Genomic DNA, 26,212 nt, shown 5'->3' with positions numbered 1-26,212 from the left:
CTAGTCTTGATTTGGGAATACCCACAAAGCTAAAAAGTATTAAACTAATTTTTGAAGAAAAAAAATTGAAATCAAACACCAAATAAATAACAAAAATACTGAAAAATAACACACAAAACTTACATAAATATATATCTACAAAGAAATTCAGAAAAAAAAATATTTTGAAGTGAAGTAAATCGAATGAACTGAAAAAAGGAATTGGGAAAGATGAGCGATGATTTTTTTAAAAAGGTTTAAGGGTTAAAATGTGAGTGGGTAAGAAAAATAAAAAATATTATTTTATTTGGGGGTGAAACACACGCACTGGTCATGAGATAACAAATATTATAAAAGTAGTGTATTTAAAATTGTTGGAAATAGTTGAATAAGGTAATAAGACCCCCGCAAACTTTAGGTGTCTATTTCAAAAAAGGCTATAAGTTTAATTGGGGTAATTATGTATTTTCTCTTATTATAAGTTATCTAATGTGTGAAAGAAAAAAAAAAGTCCATGTGGCTGCCCGTTGTCTATGTGAACATGTGATCCGACACACATAAAAAAAAATATCAAATAAGCATAACAAAATTATTAAAAAAGAATATTTGGTGAGAATTTGAATATATTAAAGTGGTCAATAGTGTAACCCTAAAGACCAAATTATTAGCTGTATTTGTTCTAAAACTATCTATAATTAAATATATTAAAATGGTCAAAACCGTCAATGAGGTTGCTGAGCTACTGATCATTTCAAAATAATCCATAGAAATAATTTCACTTATATATATATATATATATATATATATATATATTACAAATTTTACATCAATTTCTCTCTTTTAAAAGGTTGTATTTAAAGACTAACTTCCAATTGCTTTACATAGAAAATATCACAACTTTACAAATAATAATAGATTCGAACTTGATAATTAAAGTCATGATTTTGTAGAATACAACAATAATAATTTGAATTTTAATGTTATGATCTCAATATTGATGTCAAATAACTAAACATTTCATACTTCTTTTAATTCCCTATCTCTGCAAATCAATATTATATTATTCATCATTTACTATTCTGTATGATTTAAGTCGCACCACTTTATTTTAGTCTACTCCATATTATTTACGTTAGTTGCTATATTTTTTATATGTTTCTTTTTTGTATTTGGATTAGGTGTACTCGATGTGAGCGTCTTTCAGAAATAACTGTCTATCTACCTTCATGAGATAGTGAGAAAATTTGCACACACTTGACCCTCTTATAAAATTTCACTGAGTATGTTGTTATTATTTTTCTTATTTACATCATCCCTTTCTTTAACTATTTTCTTATATTCATTTTAAAGATCGAAAATATAAACAGTCTCTTAAACTTGTCAATTTTTTTATACCTAAATCAAAGGTAGTATTTAACTATTTATTGAACACCTAAAGTGAAGCAAATTGGGTCAATTTGTAATTATTTTTTTAAAAAAGAAGGGAACAAGTTGGTTGAGGATGATGGGAATGAGTCCACAAGACTTAACCGCGTATGGTCCCATGAAAGGGAATTGAATTCGCAGCGCACGGAAGAAGATGCCTATGGCCTATGGCCCGTATGTTGCCCCACTTATCTTCTCTTTTAATTCTAAAAGGTCATTCGATTTCTGATCAAAGTTATTTTGAATTTTCAATCTCAAAATTACAAGTTTGAAACTAATTTATTCAATTTGAGAGAAATGGGATAAAATAATATTAAATTAGATGAAAAAAATTTGTCAGGATTCAAATGTCGAGGTCATGATGACACATATCTCAAGAACCCCAAAATGGTGTGTAAGCCGTAAAACTCCTGAAGGAAAGTCAGGCCACAAATGATAGAAAACAACAAAAAAGAAACCCTAAAAAGAAAGATCTTTTTAGGTTTTCAGATAGGTTAGTATTAGTGTGTGTAATTGGTGTATCGAATGGGTTAAACAAATATTTAAACTCCGAATTAATTAATTGATCAAACCGAATTGAGCCATAGAATTGTCCCTAGTAAAAAAGATAAAAAGGGCAGTTGTTTGCAGCTTTGCTTTCTTCACCAAATTTGGTGATGTGAATAACAAATAAAAGGAAGTTTCATCTGTCCCCTAACTTATTTGGAACTTACCCATTCAAATTTTTTTATCAATAAATTTCTAAGTACTATTCTCCGTTTTAAATTATTTATTATGATTTTTAAAAATTATTATCTTTAATTATTTATAAATTTAAAATTTTATTATAGAATTTGGGCATCTAATTTCAAATTAATTTTTGTTTTATTGTTATATTTTAAGAAAAGTGGCTACAACATGAAAATATTGCAACATAGAGTATGAATATCGTTATACCAATAATAAAAATATAATTTATAGCAAAAATATTATTTAGATAATAAAAATAAAATTTAATGTCTGATACGTATATTTTTACGCCCCAAATTATAGGGTGTATGTCGTGTGAATCTACTCATTTCGTTTGCACCCTTAAGTATTTTTGATACGCTTCCTCTTCAAGACTCGTTCCAAAAAATGCTTTTGAAAATACTGAAAAGGAAACTTTTAAATTTTATGTTCCTAAAAAGTTATGCAATATATCAAAATGTTGTTTGCATCTCATGATCTTCATAATAAAATAAAAATTTATGCAATATATCAAAATGTTCTTTGCATCTCATGATCTTCATAATAAAATTGAAAACCCACTAAAGATGTAATTTGTTTCATTTTATTTGTTTACCCTATCTCTAAATACTTGGTTGAAGTAAAATTTGAATTCCCCTACCGACCAATTTTCTTCAAAAAAATACATTTTTCTTTTGGTTTAAGTTTCTTATATATTGATTTGTTTTTAAAACATGGAGTTGGAAGAAACATTTATAGTAGGTCTACCAAAGATTTATGGTTTTCGAACAAAACTTGGTTGACACTACCAATTAATATTAATATGAAGGTGCCAACAACCTAATAAATGCATTACTTCTAATTTCTCACTTACTAGTAAGAAATTAGAACTACTTCAATGAAATTACGCTAATAGTAGGTTTGAACTCATAATTAATTATAAAATATAAACGATTTCAATGCTAAGAATCTTAAAAATTAAATCGACAGAGCTAAAAAATTTGATCTGACGAGCTTCGCATTAAAAATCAAGTACCACTTCTAAGTAAACCACCCTTTACCAAAGATAAATTTATTCGCAATACTCGAACCAAACAATCTTTGGTTTAAATTAAATCATCAAAAGATTATGCAATCTTGATTGTCAATAATCAATATGATACTCCCAAGGTTAAAAAAAGAATTTAAACGTGAGGTAAGTGCACTTCAACTGAATAAAGAAAAGCATATTTTTTTATAAAAGTTCAATTTAAAAAAAGGGATGTAGCTTTCCACCTGGATATGTATGTACATATACAATCTTCATAAAAAGGTAAACAAGGGTGGGGTGAAGTGTAAAGACTAAAGAGATTCTCCAAAAGGGAATTTTTCACTTTTTTCAAGTGCCTCATGATATCATAACTATGTCATTTGTATAAGATTCTCCACTCATTTTCTTTCATTATCATGTGAAAAAATAGCACTTGTAGTATTTTTCTTGTTTTTTTTTTTTTTGGCCAAACCCATCAAACTTATATAATCTAATTGTCAAGACGTGTCTTGGAAATTTCCTTTTACCAGACAATCCACTAAAATAATAATAACTAAACATTATTATTTTTACTAGTATAAACATCACAAGTACATGTGTATATGCAACAACTTTTTAATCAATATGACCAAACAAATGACGATTTGATTGTGTTTCCTTATTACACTGTATGAGATATAAAGATAGATACTACAGTTTTTTTTTTTCTCTATACATGAACGACTTAATATTTCATTATTAGTACATACAGATGAAGAAAATAAGTTGGTGACAAAGAAAAAGTTAGTTGATGCAGCCGAGATAGTGATAAGGTCTTTATATACTCTACCCTCTCTAGACCCCACGTAATGGGTTTCATTGTTGTCGTTTGTTGACAAAGAAAAAGTAAATGTGAACAACTTGAAATTACTATATGTATTGGGATTGGAAAATCCGACTGCAAAAATACAGTTATAGTACAAGTTGCTTGGACTCGGGTGTGAATCTAGAGGTCGGATCCTTCATGATTTAATTTTTAAAATTCGGGGATATGAATCCATGTATGGATGCTACGGGGATTCACCTAAAAATAATTAAAATATCTAAAAATAGAGTTATAAAACCTAAACTATAAGATATTTTGTGAGGAACTTGAGTAGAATCCTGGATGGAGATTAAAGAAAAAGGAGTGACGTAGAAGTTCCTATACAAAAAGGTATTCCATTTTCTTCAATTTCATCTTAACTTTTGTATTGATTATAGAAGTCACTAAAACTGTCCAGACTTTCCCATCAATTTTGATCAAAGTATCCAAAATTGATTGACCAAATCAGACACGGATCCCACACCCACATGAGATATTTCTTCCTTTCAAATGTACGAAAGTAGGGTTACTTGTGAGGCCAACATTGGTTTGTTGATTTTAGTAGATTTCATATTTAAAAGTTAGTAGTAAAATGATGGATCAAATAAATATTGTAGTAGCTAGGGGGGCAAAACTACAATTAGATGTAGTTATGGATTCTTACTTATCCTTGTTTGTTAGGTAGGCGTATCTAATTCAACTTTTTTGTATTCCTTCATGTGTAGTGTGATATAAAAATTGTCAAATGGGTATTGGTATTGCTTCCCCCATTACCATAACAACATAAGATGCGTTTTCAAGTAGATATTTTGAGTACAAATATCTGTCTAAAGCCATAGAAAATATCTACTCCTAGGCCAATTAAGAATCAGATCGAGTGTCGTTTTCTTCAAGAATATTGATAGCTACTCCCTCCAATTTAATTTTCTTTGACATTATGAGACAATGTTTGATCAATTCCAGGAAATGGAATGGAACACATGTAGATCTATCACATCATCATTACCATAACAACAATTTTGTGACTCTTCATATTAGCAATTATAAACAGAGAGAATAATGCAATATTCCACTAGGAACAAAGTATTTGTTTTGAATACCAGCACAAAGACACTTACCACCAAACTTTCCATAATAGCAATATAACGATGAGTATTGCTAGCAGCTGGATTCCAAATTGGTCCACTCAGAGGTTGCTACCTATTGATTACTTAGAAACATAAAAGACCAAAATTGTCAACCAAAACAGCAAGTTGGGATTTCCTATTTCCAAATTATGACAGATAGAACATCTAAATTAAGACAAAACAATAATGAAATCTCTAAGAAATATAAGATTGTAATGATACTTTCCATGGTTTTCAAAGACTAAGAACATTAACAAAAGTGAATATCATTAGTAAGTGGCGTTCTTTGTACAAAATGATTATCCAAAAGGATATCTGAAATTCTTGATGAGTCACTAAGGTCTGCATCCTCAAGGATGTTTTTGTATGGAAGATTATGTACAATTGGCAGTTAGTTTTCTGAGTCAGAGAGAAAGAAACCTTCATGTACCAGAATCTAAATCAAAGGAAGAACTAGCACACCGTCTTCCATAACGGAGTCAACTCTCGAATCTAGTGGACAAGCTTAAGATGGACTAGTCCCACCGTTTATCACCGCCAGTCAGCAGATATATCCTACCTTACAAAATGAAGAGGAAAGAGGGTTGATTTTCCTCTAGAAAAAAGGTTCCTTCAGTAATTTTGTACAGCTGCACTATTTCCCTCAGTCTGCTGCATAGGTTGTAGCTTCTTGCCTACAAAAACATGGTATTTGTTTAGAGACTCCGAAAACTAAAGAGGCCTTACCTTTCTCTAATCATTTTAGATAGCCGTGATAAATTGCAACTCCTAATACATTGTTCTCAATACAAGAGAGTACAATTCCAGAGGGAATACAAAAGCAATTTAACACCACAGAGATAAATTCTCTATAACTTTGTTATCTAACCAAGCAACCTAGTTATGACTACACAGAAATATTCCTTTTCAACTGCAACACCACTTTTCACTTTCTTATGCAAATTGAGAGGTATATTGTAGATGGAATAGAAATCTATTTATCTCTATGAGACCTAATTATTGAAAACAGACCTGGATATGAATATAGCACTCATATAAACTGATATGGACAGACGAATACCTGACTGGCCTGCAAATGAATAACAATTCGAATTATAGTTGCTTCCACTATTGGCAATGGAGGTGTGTGGTACAACATTATTCACAGGAAATTGGGATGTGATGTTCATAGGTGGTGGACATCCCCCAGATTCAACCATTTGAAGTAAATTTGGCTTTTCAACCAACGGAAAGGAATGATCACGTGCCTGTTCCACAAGCCAACATTAGCATTAGCCACCAGAAAAATGACCTAGATCAATAAAAATCAATTATGCCTCAATCCCCATCTAGTTGGGGTTTGCTATATGAATACCAATATCAATAAATCAACTACACCATAATCCCAAACTAATTGGACTCAGCTATATGAATCCTCTGAATTCAGAGATCAGTAAAGTCTAAAAAAGATATCCTTCATTGTTCAAACAAGCACCAGAAGTATAGGTTTGAGGCATTTCACTCGCATATATATACACCAAAAAGGAACACCTTATACATGAAAGTTCATAAAACCACTACAAAATATAACAAATCAAAATAGAACCACATTTGCTAAAGCAGTCTTGTGATAAAACTTTCAAATTTAACCATAATGAGAAAGCAGAACCCTCATTCAACTACTCACCAAGGAACTGATGACTATGTTTCTCAAAGGATAAGACATTAATCTCTCCAATGTGATTCAATCAGTATTTTGACTTGAGGACTAATTATCTTGGGCTGAAAAAGAATATATGCAACTGCTTTTCAAATATGTCCCAATTCAACACAACTTCTACACCAGAAAAAGAGGCATTGCACCCATAAGATGAGCAACAATACAACCTCAAACATCTTCCAAAGCCAAGCTACCAGGAAATTGATTGAATTAAGGTTTTAGGTCTCAGAGATAGAATAAGGATCAGGTAAAATTGGATAAGAAGCTGTAGAAATGGTTTACATCCTGGAACCGACAAAGATAGAAATTGTTATTAGGATGAAACAGTCATCATTGCCATTAAAAGAACCCAGAAAAGATATCAGCAGAAGACATATTTTTAATCATTTTCAACTGCCTTAATGAAGCGTTCCCAGCCTAATTGATGAAGAAAGAAATGAGGATGAATGTTACACTTCAGGAAACCCGCAAGCAAAAGGACAAGAACACGCTGGAAAAGATAACAGGACCTTCTGATATAAGTCCCATTTTTACGGTAACTACATTACAGCCCTTTTAGAACTAATATTCCATGGTTTTCCTTCCTCTTTTTTTTTTGGATTAAGTATTCTATAGTACTCCTCCTTGTCACATCTTCAGTAAATAATTAGCAGACAATCTGACATCTATAGATCAAGAGGTAGCATATTCTGCACTCACTGAAGGAGGGCGTGCAATAAGTAACAATCACATGCTAATTAAGATAAATTAGTCTGCCTCTATCATCTCTAAATGGAGATCACAGAAAAGAACTAAGGAATGCTGGACAAAGCCAAGGAGATGCAGTAGCTGAATGGCTTTGATATGGGATAAGGGCCACTGTCAACGTTTCTCATTTGCTTTATACAGATGATACCCTAATTTTCTGTGAGGTAGACAGAAATCAGGTGCATTATCTGAATCCAACCCTCCTATTTTTGAAGCTCTTTCATGCTGAAAAATGTTGGATAGGGTGCAGGACCAGAAGCCTTACTGTTGATGACCTGTTGTTAAATGCAAACTTGTCAATGGAAAGAAATAGCAAGTTGGCAGTGAATGACCCACGCGATCATATAGTTGGCAGCAAAAGGTATTTGTCAAAAGGCTGCTGCTGGTTGTTTCTTCATGGGCACCATGGTTGTGCTTTCCATTGCTGATTGTTGGCAGGAGTGTTCACACCTGGACGACGATTGCTGGAGTTATTATTGTTATCCTGGCGAGGAGTTGAGCTTGTCTATTGTGCTACAGCAGCGGTAATAGGAGTTGATAGCGGCTTCTTGTCTCCTTCATGCTTAAGGAAAAGCTCATGGATCCAGAAGCTTTTCATAATGCTCTTCATAAGAAATTGTAGAATCTCGAGCACAAATGGCAGCAGACCAAGAATCCTCAATTTCATAATGCAGAGAGTTCTCAAAATTCAGATCTAGTCCACCAAGAATTTTAACAATGAGTTTCGGGTTTGATACAGGCACACCAGCAGTTGCAAGCTCATCACAAAGTGATCAAACTTGATGAAGATAATCTGTGACCGGACGAGAGTCAATAAGAAGGCGAACCAATCGGTCACGCAAGCTGAAGATTCTTGTTTGAGACTTCTTCACATAAGCAGTATGCAAAGCATTCAGGCAGCTTTTGTGGAGACTGCCACAGCAATAATGGGGGCAAGTGTAGGATCAACAGAGGCCAAGATAGCATTTTGAATTAACTGATCTTGGCGATACCAAGGAACAAATTCAGGGTTATCAACATGTTGATTGTTTTGAGAGATGGTGTGAGTGGGAGCAAAGATGGAGCCATTGAGACGCCCATAGAGATCATGACCACACATAAGCATTGAAACTTGAGCTTTCAACAGGGAGAAATTGTGACTGCCTGTTAATTTTATGGGCAATTGGGTAACAGGACTAAATTGAACAATCGTAATGCCATTGTTGACTCCATCCGCATTAGTCACAGAAACAATAGGGGCCATTTGGACAAGCAAGCAGGAAAAAAAAGGAGAGGATCAACTCGTTGGAGTTTAGAAGTGCTCTGATACCATAAGGAGAAAAGAGCAGAAGAGAGGAAAATAATGCGATTAATATTATTTGATCATATGGCAGTATTTATACAGATTATGTGCAGCAACTGTATCAACAAGATAAACTTGAAAAGATAATTACTATCGAAACAAAGCCTAAATAGGAGGAGCCGAGGAGAGAGTTACAAAAATTTCCTAAAGACTAGGAACTACAAGATTAGAAGTCTACAGCAGTAAGGAATCTTGAGTCAGCAGGTAATCATCTGTTATTAGAAATTAGTTATTTTCACCTAGTGGGATGCAAATCTCTGATCTCTAAACAAAAATCTGGTTGGGCATTAGAAATTTTAGATTGCATAGCAGAAGTCTTCGGTGGAAGTGGTTATGGAGATACAATACTAAAGATAAAACCTTATCGAGGACAGTGATCAATCAAAAATATGGTCGACGGGGCACTGGAGTAGTAAACCAGTAAATTCTTTTGTATTTGGAAACCAATTCTAAAATACTGGGGCGAATTAGCTATGAACATAGGGTTCAGAGTTGGCAATGGTAGGAAATTATCATTCTGGAATGATAATTGGCTAGGACAAGGTCCCCCAAAGACTCATATCCAGACTTGTTCAGTCTTCCCTCTATACCTGAAGTTACAATTAAGGATGCATGGCGTCAACATGGATAGAATCTCTTATAGAAGATTGCTGAATGACTGGAAATTGAGAAGCTGGTTGAGATTCTGAAGACACTAGAAATCTTTCATTGTGTAAGGAATGTTGAAGATTCAATGGTGTGGAATGGACAGCAACAAAAATTTACAATAAGTTGTGTCTTTCATCTTCTGTCAGACACTCATCACACTATCTCCAATTGATCTTGAAAATTGATTGGAAAATCAAGGTTCTATTCAAAGTGGTCTGTTTGACATGGTTGGTGGTCAGGAAAGCATGTTTGACACATGAAAAATTCAGACAATTCAAATAAAACATGTTCCATTGTCATAAAACATGTTTTATTTGGGTAATGTCATACAGCATCAAAGAAGCTTTTTGAGATTGGAATTGCTGGAATGTTGACAGCACCATCAGGAAAATCTGGAAGATGATACCTGCTGTAATTTTTTGGATTACCTGGAATGGAAGGAACAGAAAATGATTCGATGGACTATTAACTCCTTCCCATTCTCTTGATGCCTCTTGCATTAATAGTTGGGTCAATATATCCCCTGTTCACCTAATAGTTTTTTGAGCTTCCTTAGCTCCCTAGTCTTAATCTAATCATCTCTACCGGAGCTAACAATCAGTTCTTTTTGCTTCCATATTTTTGTCACCTTTTTGCATCTTCTTGATGGCATTAATGAAGCCAATTACTTCATTCCCCCCCCCCAAAAAAAAGAACTAAGGTTTGCTTGGGTTTAAGAACAGGGATGAAATGGTTTTGAGTGAAGAAAATACTAATGCAAGAAAAATAACTATAAACATAAAGAAAAGTTATTTGAATAAAAGAATGGGATAAGGGCTTGAAAAATACCCCAACTTTGGTCGGATTTGCTGTTGCGATACTAAACTGTCATAAGGACCTATTACCTCCCTAGACTATTTAATACCATATTTTTTACCCCTTGAACTATTTTATAGTGTATTTTAAAGGTATATATGTGCCCACGTGGACACATTACTATTTATAATTTTGCATTATTTTTTATGTCCACGTGGGCAAATATATATGTTTAAAATACGGTATTAAATAGTCTAGGGAGGTAATAGGTTCTCATGAAAGTTTAGTATCGCAACAGCAAATATTACCAAAGTTGGGGTATTTTTCAGACCCTTATCCCTAAAAGAATTGAAAAACTACAATTATCCTAAATATATGAAATAAAAACCATGTCAATAAAGTGCAGGAACCATTTTAATTTATAATCTAGATGTGAAGGAGAAGGTTTAAGTTTTTAGAGACCAGTTACTCACACAAAAATCTAATTGCACATACGTAATCACTAAATAATTCATTCATAACATTTTGTTAAAAACTAAAACATCACTTTGCTAGCTATATAATGTCTAACGATACCCTGATAAACCCACAACCCATTGGCAATTAGGAGCATGACAAAGAACTAAAGCACCAACTAAGCAAGGTGAGCGCCAGTAGCGCTTCAACTAGCTTAAGAACATTTTTGTTTTGATAAAGGTAATCAGCACAAAGTGTGCTGGCAGCTGTATTGACAAAAATTAAATCTGAAGCCTATTATAGATTCACACAACGCTTCCAAAAACTGTAAGATGGATTCTGTATCAGGGTCACAAATTTCTTTACGCCAAAATGAAAATAAAAATACAGCGCATCTTTACTTTTAGTATGGAGTTACTCTTGTCTTCAAAACATCTACTGTTCCTTCCCTTCCAAATAGTTCACCATATACAAGCAGGAATAGCCCTCCGCCACTTTTTTGTCTCACAGTTCCTCCAACATGATTCCATGATTTCAATAAATCAAGAGTGTTATCAGGCATTGTCCATTTCAATTTCACTAAAGCCAGGAAAAGATGCCACGGCTGGGAAGTCAACTAGTTTAAGAACTCAAAAAAGGAGTTAAAGCACTAAGAAGGTAAGACGCACTAGAATATGAAATGTGATTATAGGCACTATTTCTCCTGATAAACAGTGCCTTTCCATTCATTCTGTCAACGTCACAGGATTTTCAATAGGAAGTAAACTTTATTAAAAACTAATATGCCTTAATCCCTAACAAGTTGGGGTCGTCTATATGAATTTTCACGGATCAAATTGCTCCATTTGAGCTCATCTCATATCCAATAGAAATAAGAAGAAAAATAAAAAATTACTAGAAGTTCACTATATTTTCTACTGAAAGACTTTGATAGTACTAACGGAATCCTATAGGAAGTAAACTTAGCAACTTACCACATTTTCCAACAACAAACAATTTTGATGCATGAATTTAAGGAATGATAATCATCCGACATAGAAATTAGCCAGAATGGCTGGGGGATGAAGCAAATAACTATCACTTCCAAAAGAAAAAAGAAGAGGTCAAGTATTATCTCAAAGAAGAAGAATTGAAGAAACTGTGACAATACAATCAATGAGGGCATATAAGGTGTCACCAACTAAAACACAAAGCAGAATCTGACTAACCTTTTCCTGCTGGTAATTAATTTGTATATGGGAGTTGTTGCTATGACACAGTATGTCCGCTGGCATCACATTACTTTTTAATACTTTTGGACAGGCAAACTCATTGCCACAGTCATTACATGATGCCTCATGATACATATAACTGAGAGCTGATCTGAGACGGACTACTCTCTGAGAATAGTACATCTTAGTTGCAAGTGGATGTGGAACATCTGGAGGTCAACAACACAAAGTACCATGTAAATATTAGCACTAGAAGTTAAGGAAAAGACAATATAGCAAAATGACTCATAGAGTAAATCACCATGAGCATAAAAGAAGTGATCTTCGAAATTCTTTTTGACTACAAAAGTTTAGGACGAGGTCTTTATAATATGAAAAATCAGGGGTAGCTATGAGCAACTGAAAGAAAGATGTGACTACCACCTTCAGCCTTTGGACAAAATTTTTGGACTTGAGTGGCAATTTTAACTGCAACAGCACAACTACCAGTATTGTCACTGCCAGCGGTTGACCTTTCTTGATGCTCCTCACCTGAAACTTCACAATAGAACCTATACATGAGCCACTTTAAACAATGAAAAGCTGACCGAGAAAGAAACACCCTCTATTTTTTCCTGAAAGTGAATTAAGAATTTCAGAGAAATGGTTTTAAGTCACCAAATTAGTCTTCCCATGTGCTAGTTAACTGTACTGATAGACTTTGGGAGGTAATATCTGGTTTTTCCTTCATCCCAAGAATAAGGCACCCCAAAGAAATGTACAGCAAATATATTACATGAAGTACTCTTCTACCACTCAAAAAGTTTGACGATGCAAATTTTGAATCAAATTTTTCCACACAATATGCACAAAGTGAAGCCTGACAAAATGTCCTTGGAAAACAAAGAAGGGTGTGTTGAATGGAAGTAGATTTCTTTTCTTTTTTTTCCTTTGATAACACCAAAAAAAGGAAATAACTGCAACGACCCGCTAGGTTATTCTTTAGAAGTGGTTCTCCGTTTTGTGTGTCATCAGCTTCAAATGCTCCATTATACTTGCTTGCAAAATCTGAAGTCAATCGGACGTTGTTTGGTTTACTTTTGGTAAAGACGTCATTTAGAAAATTAACATTACCAGTTTTTTTAAAAAAAGGACTTCATTTAGAAAATTCCGGTATTGTAATTTGAGATTTTGAAGTATGGGAAAAACATGCTCCGTTTGGTAATTAGAAGGTTCTATTAGGTTCGATTATTATTTGTGACCCGTATGAACTTAGGGAAGTGATTTATAGTCCAAGGGATGCCTTGACATAAGTTTCAAATGAGCGCGCGCAATACCTAACTCCAAACGAGAATAACGCGCAATCTATAATGAATATGGAGAAGTGAAAAAGATGAAAGTTGTAGTCCTTTGAGTCCTTTGGGGATCATCCTACCAACTAAGTATGGAACAATTTGAGATTGTAGTGATGGACTTTTGGTCACTTCATGGTCGTAGTACTTTGGGAATTGAAGCACTATCAAGTTTGGGACTATCAAATGCTCCGTTTGTGAACTTTGGGCAAGTGCTTGGTCGCAGTATAATGTTGGATGTGAGGTAGGGAGATTTGAACTACTACTTACTTGCTTCCATTAACTAAGCATGAAATAACCACTGTGAACTTGTTGTGATAACCCTTAATATAATATAATTGAATATTAAGATATCGGATTGTTTACCTAATATGGGCTATTTAGGAAGTACTCAATATAATGTTGTGAAATGTTTGGGATATCCATGGAGATTTATTGAGTTAAGTTTGGGACTCCTCTGTTGAGATAGTAAATTATTGTTTTTGATTATTTGCAAGATGGTTGGGCCACAGTTACTCTTATGATTAATTAGCAGTTGTCTCCTTTTATTAGAGCTTTTATGCTTCAAATTAAGTCCCGACACTTGTGATATTAGATTATATTGGCTTGACTGTCATATTATTTATGGTGATGTTGGGTCTTGATATAGTCATACATGATGTTTTATGTTATTTATGAGAAATATAGGAGAAGAATTATTGAATTGTTGTGTCTACATTATTACACAAAGACCCTATTTATAGACACTACAATATAATCCTTTACCAAGTAGGATACTCTTTACTATTCTTATTCCTATTCATAGTCTTTTTTTGGTGTAAACACGAATATCCTCAAGAAGAAGAGGATATTCCTAGTATTTTAGATTATTTATGAAGCTTAGTAGGGACACCCCTCCCTCTGTAATTTTGTTGTAAGTATTACTGGAATACTTTTCAGAGTATTCCTTTTGTTCATAGTACAAGTTACCTTTTTCAAAAAAAAAATTCTAAGTAGGATTGTATATACCTATTCCTATTCTAAGTAGGATTGTATATACCTATTTCTATTCTAACATTATTGTTATGATTCATACATGCTGTCTTTGGATGTATAAGACGATTGGGCCAGAGTCACCCTTCACATCCCGATGAGACTTTGCGTAAGACGTCAGGCCAGAGTCACCCTTCGCAGCCGGAATCGTAGGACGGTTGAGCCAGAGTTACCCTCTGCAGTTTTGAGGTTTTATTTTTGTTGATTATATTAGTAAGATAGTTGGAGTTACCCTCCGCAGTTCCAAGATTTTATTGGTGTTGATTATTTGTAAGACAGTTGGGCCAGAGTTACCCTCCGCAGTTTTGAGGTTTTATTGTTGTTGATTATTCAAAGATGGTTGAGTAAGAGTTACTCTCCGCAGTTCTGGGGTTTTATTGTTGTTGATTATCTGGTCTAGCCATATGAGTCGGAGAGGGCCTATTATTAAGTTGTGATCTGATGATGAGATCCTTGGATATGTTATCTGTTGTGCAGATTTGAGATATTAATATATATTCCATACTTATGATTTATGATATTGAAAAATGATGGCAACATTGTTATTAATAAAGTAATCATGTGGAGTCTAGTGAGACTCACACCAGTTTGGTTGCAGGTTTTACTTTTCATGGCACGTTGGGCATTTCTTGGTCCTATTTGTGGCCATCTCTCAACGATGTCGACTGAAACTGCCAGCTGTTCATTGTAGAGTTTATCTTTTCACGTTACATTTAACTTACATTGTTGGGCTTAAACCTGATGTTGTATTTTGAAAACCCTGCAGGTGCTCTATAAATAGTATGAGTTGGGATTTGCGCAAGTTTTGGTTTCATTCTCTATTCTGAAACACTTGTATCAGATTCTTCATTTATATTACTTCTCCTAGTTAAACTACTTCCTTGATTAAATATTTTCAAACTTACTTTTCCTTTCTAGACTTGGTTCTTTCTTTCACAAAATGGTCATTCGCTTTAAACTGGTTGAAATAGATAATGTTTTGAAGAGGTCCGCCTAAGGGGTAGTGGCTCATTAGGTGCCTTGGCGTCTCATGAAAACGAGGTGCTACAGTAACTTTATGAAAAAATATAAATCTGGCCTTACCGGGAATAGCTTCTCTTGAATTTGCAGACCAACTCTTAGTAACACCATTTACTGCACCAAAATTAGCTAATAGCTGCCGATTTCCCGCAATTAGCCTACAAGATGAAGAAAAATGCCATCAATTTATGAAATCAAGAAAAAGGATCTTCATTTTCCCAACACAGTTCAAAGAGATTAACCACTTAATTGGGCCTTAATATGATTTTTCTGGTGCATGTATGTCTTTATTGTATCAAAACTAATCAACTGGTAACTTAAACCAGCCAAAACTACGCTATAAAAGAAGCATCTATCTCAATCTTCAAAATGAAATAATAATACAGCATTCTCTTCGCATATGAGCCATCATCAATAGGTTTAATGGTTTACACACCAACAGATAGAACATTATATACTCCAATGCAACAACTGTTTGATTACAAATGTTTGCACTAACTAAATGTTAAAAGACAGTTGGAATTATGCACTCTGAAAGAGGGAGAGGAAAATGCAAGACATTGCCTACGTCAAGTGATAAGTGCATACATCTTAGAATTTTCTTCCTGGTGCAAGATTGCACCTTCTGAGCAATCTACAGGTCCAGGATTAACCATGGAGCTATTTCTCACAGTGGCCACATTTAAGTGTGATGAAATTCCTGCAGTTATACGGAAATAGACAAGGCAATCAGCATAAGAACCATATGAAGATGTAGCTTTTGCAAAATTACTAAATATCAAGCTCTTTTGACAGCACGGAAACACTGTAAGGAAATATAGAGGGACAAACAGGTAACTTCTTTATCATTTTCACCCCTTAAGAAATAGAAGCTCTCAGAACTAAAGTTTCACAACCCTCTCTCCCACCTACATCGAAACATTAAGAAGGGAACATTTTGTCCAAGTATTGAATTTGAAAAAAGAAAAGAAACTAATCTCCATGTTTCATAATGTTTGACTAGACACTGAGCTTAAGAAAAACTTTTGGCACAACAAAAGTACCCTTAAAACTTGTGGTCTCAAAGGATGTCATGACATTTTGTAAGATATAGGAGCATGTCATTAACGGTATAATGAGAAGTTAACAAGTTTTCAAATATAAAAAGGTGTCGTTTCTTTTTGGAACAAATTGAAAAGGAAATAGTGTTATATAAAACAATATAGAGGGAGTATAAACTTGTAATAACAACTGTGCATTTAATTCATTAAACAATGTTAGGAATGTAATAACAATACAAAGGAATCGTTTAGTTGAATGTAGGAATAAATGGGTTTTACAGTTAAGCTAAATCCTATGAATCATCAGTAAAATAAGGAAAATGACTACAAGAATCACAACGAGAACAAGAAACATGAGAAAAAAGAGGATGATACTTTTATCTTTAGGAAAGGAAACAGTTGAATGAAGCTCCTCCGAACAGCACGATGATGCAGCAAAACCATTATCTAACAATTCAGGTTTTGCTTTCTTTCTGACTGACATAGGTTTGTCTATAGGAAATTAAAGATGGCAAATCATTATTAAGCAATAAGAAAAGTTATACACCATAACAACAACTTAAAGTATGCAAACGGATCTCAGCTTATAGAGAACTGCAGAGATGACCTCATAAACTTTTCTTCAAGAGCATAGGACAACCAAAAACAATGTTCATTTAGGGAAAGGATACTAGAGAATGCAGTTAGTGACTTTTTCCTCTCTTTCCTCGGGCGTTTCTTGTGCACGGTACCATCATTGACCTCCAAAGCAATTTCTTCTGCAGAGTTTAATGACTTACAAAGCTCTGAAAAGATAAAACATGTTAAACAAGATGGACGACTAGAGAAGGCAAAAGACAGTAGTTTTAAAGCTGGTCATCACTTTCCAAGACTAAATTAAGACAAAACTCAGCTATGGTGATAATATCTTTTTGAAGTTTGGAAAAGATTGTGCAAGGACTCAACCTGTTCGGCAATTTTAAGGGTCTTTGCACATACACCAACCACCCAAATCACAGGGTTGATTAGTCAATGAGGGAAATAGGAAGATACTGTTTATATGTCAAAAGGTTTAAGGAGAAGCATTGGAGAGAAACTTCTAATTCATCAAGTTTCTGTCACAGGCCAATAGTGACCAAGAAAATGCAACATGAACAAACGCTACTACTACTACTACATCCCCATCCCGAGTTAGTAGGGTCAGTATATAAATTATCACTGTCAATTTTGCTCTATTTGGATTAGTTTTTTGTACTACTCAATAATTAGGGTTATATCTCTAACAGTAGAGTTTCTACATTTTCTACTGACGAACTAGGGAGAAATAGTTGAGATGGTAAGGAGAGATGGACACGGGCCACCTTGTGCAACTAGTTAAAAAGGGAAAGGGCAATAAGTATTATCTGACTCTTAACAGAGGATATATTTATGATAAGGTCTTCATCAAAAAAAACAAAAAGATATATTTATGATAAGGTAGAAGTCTCCAAGGGGTTTATAATGTTCTGGGTACTTCACTCATAGCATTAAGGTTTTGACTTAGATACCCAGATTCTTTCATGTAGTATCGCAGCAGAAAAAGTCCTAGATTCAACTCTCACCACTGCGCATTCACAAAAAAGGATATCCACATGCTTGACCCAAAAATAAAGATAGAAAGAAAGAAAAGAATCAAGCACGTACATGAGAGAATGTCAAGACATAATTAAACAAATAAAAGCTTTTGGATGAGATGGTTAGAGTACTCAATACGATTAGACATACAAGCTTATGGAGAATACACTAGTCCTATATTGGCAAAGTAAGGGTCTCCAGAGGTCCAGACAATCCATATGTAATCACTAGAACCTGGATACACATGCAGGAGAGTATTAAAGAATATACTAGTCCTAAATTGGTAGTGTAAGGATTTCCAAAAGGGTTTATAATATTCCGGGACTTCCCTACTGATAACTATTAAGGTTTTGAGTTGGATGCTCCGATTCTTTCACATAATATCACAGTAGACTAACGCCTTAGGTTCAAGTCGAACTGCTGTCAATTCGAAAAAAGTACTTCAACAGGCTTAACCCAAGAAAATAACCAGCCCCATGTGTGTTAAAACAAATTTAATTAGAAAAGTATCCTCTCTTTTCTTTGGGGAAATAAGGAGAAAAATATCCTCTCTTACATTAAGCTTTGCTTCTAGAAAAGATTGACACAAAACTTAACATATTTCATATATGAAGTGGCTCCAAAACTAATTTCATGATTTGATATGTATCTGGAACTATATAAAAATAGTCAGTTCGAGATTACAAAGCAATTCTAGAAAAGCAGAATATCGTTCATAAAAGAAATGAAAAATCCCCACAAAGATCCATTACATTATTAGCATTGCATTGAGAATGGCATTATGGAACTACTTTACAAGATAGGCATTTCTGCTGTTTTAAAGAAGAAATGATAATGATTTTGGGACTAGTATCCCATAGTTTATCATGGCTGATGTTATTTCCAACTATGATAAGTCCATGCAAATGTAAACAGAAGGTAAAAGCGTCTATTTAAGAGTTGAAATAAAACTATGCATACAACAAACTGATGTATAACTACAACGACACTAGAACACAAGATGTTTTAAGTTATTAAAAAGGGGAAAAACCTGAATGGGCAACGTATTGGCTGGCCTTTATTGGCTTCTTACAAGCATTGCAACATACCTTAAGAACAAACATTCAAGAATCAATTTTTCCACAAAACTATGAATGCAGTGCATTAGGAATTATCATCACGCAAGCAATCATGTAAGTCATTTTGAGGTATCAGTGTTAAATCTTCTATTGGAGAAATTTCCTACTAGATGATCAACCATATGTCCTTTCACCAGGTGAGAGTAGATTGTTTGCTGCTAGACTAAAGGAATATGCTTGGAAGGAAACAAAAATTAAAGCAAATTACTGCCATCATGAGATAAGTAACAAACATAACGGCTTTGAGAGAGTTAATGTTGCTTTCCCTCCGTTACAATAAGACTGGCCTACTTTCACTCTACCGCAAAAGGTAAAACTTGTCCTATTTACTGAAATGAAAAAGCTGTTCCTCCAATAATTCAAAGTAATATAAAAATTACATCTCTATATTAAATTTAAATTTGACACAACATCATTTTAACTAACTACTTCATTTTTTATACTTATCAACTACTATTTTGAATAATTCGACATCAAAACCAACACGGTATACTATTTTTGAGATGGCCAACACGATATATACTAGCTAAACGTCTAATTCCTAAACCTTGCGCTAGTCAAAGTCGGCCTATCATTATGCTTTTGGGAGAGGGGCATGTGCACACATGTTTTATACATGGTAAACACCTTTCAATAGAAAAAAGAAAAAAATTAAGTTGTATATATATGTGTGTGTGTGTGTGATGTTACCTTTATCAAAAAATATGTGTGTGCATGTGTGTGAGCGCGCACACATGTTTTATCCTTTGAATATCATTCTAATGAATTAAATTCATCTATAAGAAATGCCTAAAACATGTTTTATCCCTTGAATATCATTTTTCCAAAAGTCAAACCCAACAGCCCTACGCTCTGATCGTTCTCCAACAACAAAACAATTTGGTTTCCAAAACCAAAATAAAAATTGAAAGTCTAAAATTGAACTCCAACTAAGTCCACAACAACAACATACACAGTATAGCTCCCCAAGTGGGGTCTAGGGAGGACGGGGTGTATGCAGACCTTACTCTAGCAATAAAAGTTCACACGCCTTTGCTGATAGGGTTATTGATTTAGGAACAATAATTAACTTCTCTAATCCATTATGCTGATTGAAGGCGCCAAAATGGAATAAGGTAGACCTATATCATAAGGTTGGAAATATTTAGAAAAGACTTTATCCTTTTTAAGGAGAAAAACAGAAACAAAATTGCTAGAAAAGTTTTATCAGAAGACAGACTAATTAAGGGTAGAACACAAGATGGAAGCAAAGAATCTATATATATGATACCACAAGTGAGAAATAGCTTAGTCATTGTTATATACTTATACTAAGTCTAGTGCTTTCCAAAGTTTTTTTTAATCTGGTTTGAGACTTCTATTAGTGTATTCCTAACTTGTCTTTAAGACAAAACTTTTTAGTATTGTGGACTCGAATAGACAGAATGGCTGCTGAGGATTCATATGGTCAACACGAACTATTTTGGGATTGAGACCTAATTATTGATTGATTAATAGAATTTTGTCCCCCTAATAGACTTACTGCTATCACCACAGTCATCAAAAAAAATAGAGGTACTGCTATATTTTCATAGTTGAAGGTTAGTAGGGTTAGCGTGTTGTCTTCCCTTGCGAGGGTATGGGTTGTTAGCGTTTGGAGTAGTCCTAGCCTTATGCCGTTTACTGCGTTTCACTCCTCACATTACTTTCTTGATGTTATTGTCTCATTTGTTAATTATACACTATCTTCTGTATTGGTTGTTATGGTTTATATATATCTTTTCTGTCACTTAGATTTGATGTTCTTGAGCTGAGGGTCTCCCGGAAACAGCCTCTCTACCTCCACGAGGTAGTGGTAAGGTCTGCGTACACTCTACCCTCCCCAGACCCCACCTAGTGGGATTTCACTGGGAATGTTGTTGTTGTTGTACTGCTATATTTTCATATTAATACATAGTGTTCCCCCTCTGCTAAATTTAAAGGTCTAATTTCTTCTAAAGGCAGCAGCCAAAAGATATCTTCAATTTATTCACACTTAGTAGTTATAAAATATTATCTTCCCTTTCTAAACTCAATTTTATAATACCTAATATCTCTTCATATGCGTGAACTCAATCAATATATCAAAGTCCAAAGGAACTCATTAGTTCAACTAATTCTCATGAATATCATCATATCAAATTCTTAAGTCAACATTGCCAAAGTAGCATAAGCCTGCAAAATCAGACCTTTCGGCTTAGTCTATTGAGACATTTTATCAACAACGCATGCACATTTTATTATAATTATTATTATTATTTTAATTTTTTATTATTAGTATTATTTTTTTTTTTCTTTGTGTGTGTGTGGGGGGCGGGGGGGGGGGGGGGGGGGGGTGTTCTATTCCACCTTAGTTTCTCAAGATGAGTAATTTCTCCTAGTAGATGCCGAAAGATGTGGCTTATTCAGCAGTTACTTCCCATACACATTCAGAAGAAAGTCATAGTTGAGTTCTAAGTTGATGTTAGAGTGGATCAAAGTCCCACATTGGTTGGGGAATGGACTAGTGGTCTGCTTATATGGATTTGGGCAATCCTCCCTTCATGAGCTAGCTTTGGGGGCTGAGTTAAGCCCAGGTGTCATATCTTTCCATGGTATCAGAGCCATGTCCATTCTCTTTTTAGACTCCCAGCCCACGCTCCAATTGGACCTGGGCGTGAAGGGGGTATAAAAGTGGGTTAAAGTCCCACATTGATTGGGGAATGGACTGGTGGTCTGTTTATATGGATTTGGGCAATCCTTCCCTCATGAGCTAGCTTTTGGGGTTGAGTTAGGCCCAGGTGTCAAATCTTTACACGATACAACTACTTATAACCCAATTCCGCCTTAATGTTTCTATTTGATGAGTACTTTCTGCCTTAAGACTTATGATAGTCCATGCACAGTCCTACAGATAAAGCTTATTTAGCTATATACGAGGTTAAAGAAAACATGTATGGCACTACATTTATATCATTATCATTCTTCTTCTTTTTTTTCAAAGGTAACAAGTTTGTATATAAATCTTTAGCACTAAGGCTGGGATCCCAAAAATTTACATCCCAAAGCTACATAATACATACAACTGAGTAGGCACATCAACCCAAAAAAAGAAAACCTATCTCAGGTCCTATTTCATCTTACAAGAATCCTAGAATGTCTACAATTGCTGCAGGATCATCAGTATACTCAGAACTACACCAATAACAAAAAGTGATAATGCAGTCCATTTTAATCTTATGGAAAGGACTATTGATACTTTCAAAACATCTTGAATTTCTCTCCTTCCAAATGGTCCACCATATCACTGCTGGAACAATTCTCCATCTGTTTTTGCCTGTGCTACCACTCCCTTCCTTATATCATTATCATTCTATTTTCATGTTTTCTGATTACTGACATAGACCAAAGAAAGCCAAATACTCATTTGTAAACACAAATGTGAAAAATTATTAGAAGAAAACTTGTCTAGCAATAAAACTTTTGTGATGGTATCAACAAGTTGAACGATCTTAGTCAAGATTGAACAGATGCACTTTCTGGACCTTACCAAATGCAAAGGATCGGTAAGTGGCCTCAAACCAAACACGTGCATATCTGCAAGAAGAGCATGCCAAGGTGATCGAACAATAAAAGCAGATAAAGCAGATATAGATGCATTAAATGGTAAACCGATTGATACACCTGAAACTTCAACGCTTGCTACACTGAGATTTCTTAAACTAGTGTAAAATTTGTAAATCTAGATGAAAAAGTAAATCTTTATCAACAAAGCATGCAAATCAAGCCACAATCAACATGAACTTTTTCTCATCTTCCATGCCAAGCAACTGGACTTGAGGTGAAAAAGCTAGAGAACATAAATACCTTCTTCACCAATCAAATTTGCTTCATCTGCCTCTCTCAATTCTCTTTGAATGTACTGAGCAGCTAATTTATGGCGGCCTGCTTCCTCTGCCAAGGAAAGAAGGCAGTGAGAAACAAAGGTAAAATATCTCAACAAACAAAATTAAAAAGATAGTGGGAAAAAAAAATAGAAGTATATGAGACAATAAGGAGTACACCAGACCAGGTCAAGACTTATAGCTAACATGATAAAGCACAATTAAATGGACATAAACACATAAACTGTCTGATTGAGTTATATTATTCACCTGAAGCTGTTCGTTGGATATTTCCAGCTACAAGAAACCTTGTCAAGGCTTCCATTCTCCCACTTCCAAGAGGACATACCATCAAGTTCTTGAGAAACTACAATACAAAAAGATAAATTTCCAGTAAATTTGACGAATGGCATACTAGAAACTATGTTTGATTAAGTTATGTACTAAGTGAACAACCTATAATTCCTGATATAGCAGAAGGACAAGAAAATACTTCATGCATAATAAAGAGCACCAGTAAGACTTCAAATAGGGGTCTTCCACCTTATTGCTGCTGTAAGCACTCTTAGCCCCCCAACACTTGCAAGTTTCCTATTTTTCCTACTTGAATAGGTAAGCAATTATAGTGAACGGGCAACCATTTCCAAGTCTTTTTCATCATCAACAGTTGCATTAAACACACATGAATAGTTAATGAAAATTTTGGCATAGAAAAGATCTGAACTTGATGGCACTTTTCTTTATAATTGTGATGTTCGAGCCAGCTTTTGCGCACCTCGACTGATTCCACGGGATACTTGTCACCTCCCAGTTCCCACTAGCAATAAGTAATGGCTAACTTGTCCACCAAAGCTAGGAGCCTAGGATAGATGGGAAGAAACCACCTAGTGCTTTTGTCTTTGCTGGGATTTGAACCTGACACCTCACGATCACGATTCTGATTCAACTTCATTGACCCCTAGGCCACACCCTTGGCTGCCTAAACTTGAGCGCGTTTACTAGCTAAAATATGTAAACTCCTATTGCATTGATGGGTATCAGGGTAAATCTCTACTTAACATGAACAAAAGATTGGTCCTTCATTAGCGTAGATAATTAAGTAGGCTAACAACCTCCACTTTATAAAGAATGCTAGCCTTCAAAGTTAAAACACGAAGGAAAGGGGTAACAAAGAGAAGGCATCAAGTGTAGAAGTCATAATAACAAGCAAACTTCTGATTACGAAGTGTATCGAAATTTTCTTAGAATGTTAAGCTAACCTCAAACTGTAGACACATTAGGGTATTGGACCCATTTGTAAAGGAGATGTGAATTCTTTGTCAAATTCATTAAGAACATGTAATAGGATATCTGTTTATGGGCGAAAAACTTTGATGAGAGTAAGCAACCATAAAAGTAAAGTTTAAGTGGTAAAATTGAGGAAGTTCCCATGTTCAATCATCAATTACTTTTTGTCAATCCCATGTTAGTTGGAGTTAGTTATATAAACTACCTCCATTCCCCTCTGTCGGGTATTCGAAGCATTCATCATTGTTAGACCATGTTTAGATTGGTCATCAACCTATGGGAACTCAACCCCAAGTAATATTCTGGAAAAGTTAATTTCAGGCAAAACTAGAACTGCAATTATCAAAATTTTATCCAATAAAATGCCACAAGTATCCATGATGAAATATTTCACTTATCCAACAAAAAAAAGAATGCAAAAGGTCCTTTTTTTTATTATGGAACCAAAAATGCATGTCCTGATATGTAGCACTATGTGTATGAGAAAACAAATGAAAATCAATGAGTGCTCAGAAGAAGGTCCAGAAAACAGGTATGCCAAGTACATTGATCATGGACTGCACCTCGGATTCTACGGCACAATGCCACTACAAAAGTCACACGTAAATCGTCAAGTGACAACACTTCGACAAACAGAGGAAATTTCAGTTTCTACGTTACACCTTCAACCACATTTACTAGAATTTCCTAGACAGATAAACATCAAAAATACCAAATTATATACATATATATCCAAGTATACATACTAATCATCAACATGAGATATATGTACGAAATTGTGGAATTGAGGAAACAATTAATGAGTAACGCTTCAATTAAATCATCATAAAACGCCTATAATAGAATTAAAATTAAAAATATCTTCTCATTTTCTTTTCAATAAAGCTAAAACCAATTTAAATCTGTAAAAATAAATCAACTAAAAAGAAATGGATAACACAGCGACATTACCAGATTTCACCGTCGGTGATCACTTAGAATTTTGAGAGAGACGATTCGGTGGGTAAACGATGAGAATTTCGCAAAATGTAGATGAAATTAGGGAGAGTAAGCTCAAATTCGGTTCGGAAAACGTGAATAAGGAAGAAATGGGAAGAAAACCGACAATGCCGATCATTGAAACCCTAGAATTCCGTTGAAGAAGTCGGCATTGATATCAGAAGTCACGTCGCCGATGAAGAGGCGAAGGGAAAACAGAAAAGAGGTGGCAATTACTGAAGCGCGGCCTTTTAAGGCCTGTTTAAGGAAGGATGGAGTAATATTAATTTGAGTTAATGACTATAAAACCCTTTAAACTATCCCTTTTCACGAGTTTATACTTAAATAATAGTAAAACTTACATAAATATACTTATTTTTAGGGTTAATTAATACCTGAAAACACCCATAAAATATCGCAACATTTTCACTCTCTTTGTATTGTGGGAGAGTGAGAAATTAGATAAAAAGGAGTATATATATAGCATTTTACATTATTTATTTATTTTTGAAAGACTTGGTTAAAAAAGCATAGTCCTTAAGACACACAATATTTATTTTAAATATGTTTTAGTATTCAAAATGTTCAATTAAATGTATTACCATTGAGTAAAATGTTGTTCTAATTTATAATTAAGTTATTAAAGAGTTTTTTTTTCTATTCTACTATTACTTTAGAATTATAGCTTTCAACTAAATTTACTATTGTAAAAGAATTATTGAATCTGGCAGCATTATCTTTATGGAGTCAAGTGTGAGGTATCCACTAATCAAGCAGTTTACAACATGTGTTCGCTCAGAAAGATATGAATTTGAGACAAGAGATGAATGAAATTGCTCAAGGATTGTGATGTGACTATTTAGTATCATCCATGAAAGGTCAATGTGATGACAGATTCATTGAGCCGGCAAATGGTTAGGA

The 26,212-nt window shown here is 34.3% G+C and overlaps 1 protein-coding gene across 2 annotated transcripts; it reads right to left on the bottom strand.

Annotated features, from left to right (window-relative positions):
- Positions 1 to 5,303: 5,303 nt before the first annotated feature.
- On the bottom strand, positions 5,304 to 25,538 carry LOC125849731 (uncharacterized). 2 transcript variants are annotated; one of them, XM_049529709.1, is made up of 13 exons: positions 25,265 to 25,538; positions 23,297 to 23,393; positions 23,010 to 23,096; positions 22,693 to 22,739; positions 19,058 to 19,115; positions 17,106 to 17,219; positions 16,810 to 16,926; positions 15,983 to 16,094; positions 15,458 to 15,552; positions 12,435 to 12,542; positions 12,009 to 12,220; positions 6,174 to 6,360; positions 5,304 to 5,787 (listed from the first exon to the last, which is right to left on the bottom strand). In XM_049529709.1, exons 2-13 carry the CDS (start codon positions 23,376 to 23,378, stop codon positions 5,726 to 5,728), a joined length of 1,281 nt encoding a protein of 426 aa, XP_049385666.1. In that variant the 5' UTR covers positions 23,379 to 23,393; positions 25,265 to 25,538; the 3' UTR covers positions 5,304 to 5,725. The 2 variants fall into 2 exon arrangements, with proteins under 2 accessions (XP_049385666.1, XP_049385658.1); XM_049529701.1 differs by having other exon boundaries at positions 5,305 to 5,787; positions 12,435 to 12,548.
- Between the last annotated feature and the right edge of the window lie 674 nt (positions 25,539 to 26,212).

Source organism: Solanum stenotomum, chromosome 1 (assembly GCF_019186545.1).
Source record: "Solanum stenotomum isolate F172 chromosome 1, ASM1918654v1, whole genome shotgun sequence".
Lineage (NCBI taxonomy): Eukaryota > Viridiplantae > Streptophyta > Magnoliopsida > Solanales > Solanaceae > Solanum > Solanum stenotomum.
Note: the sequence above shows the minus strand (reverse complement) of the source record. Positions and strands in the feature narration are given on the sequence as shown.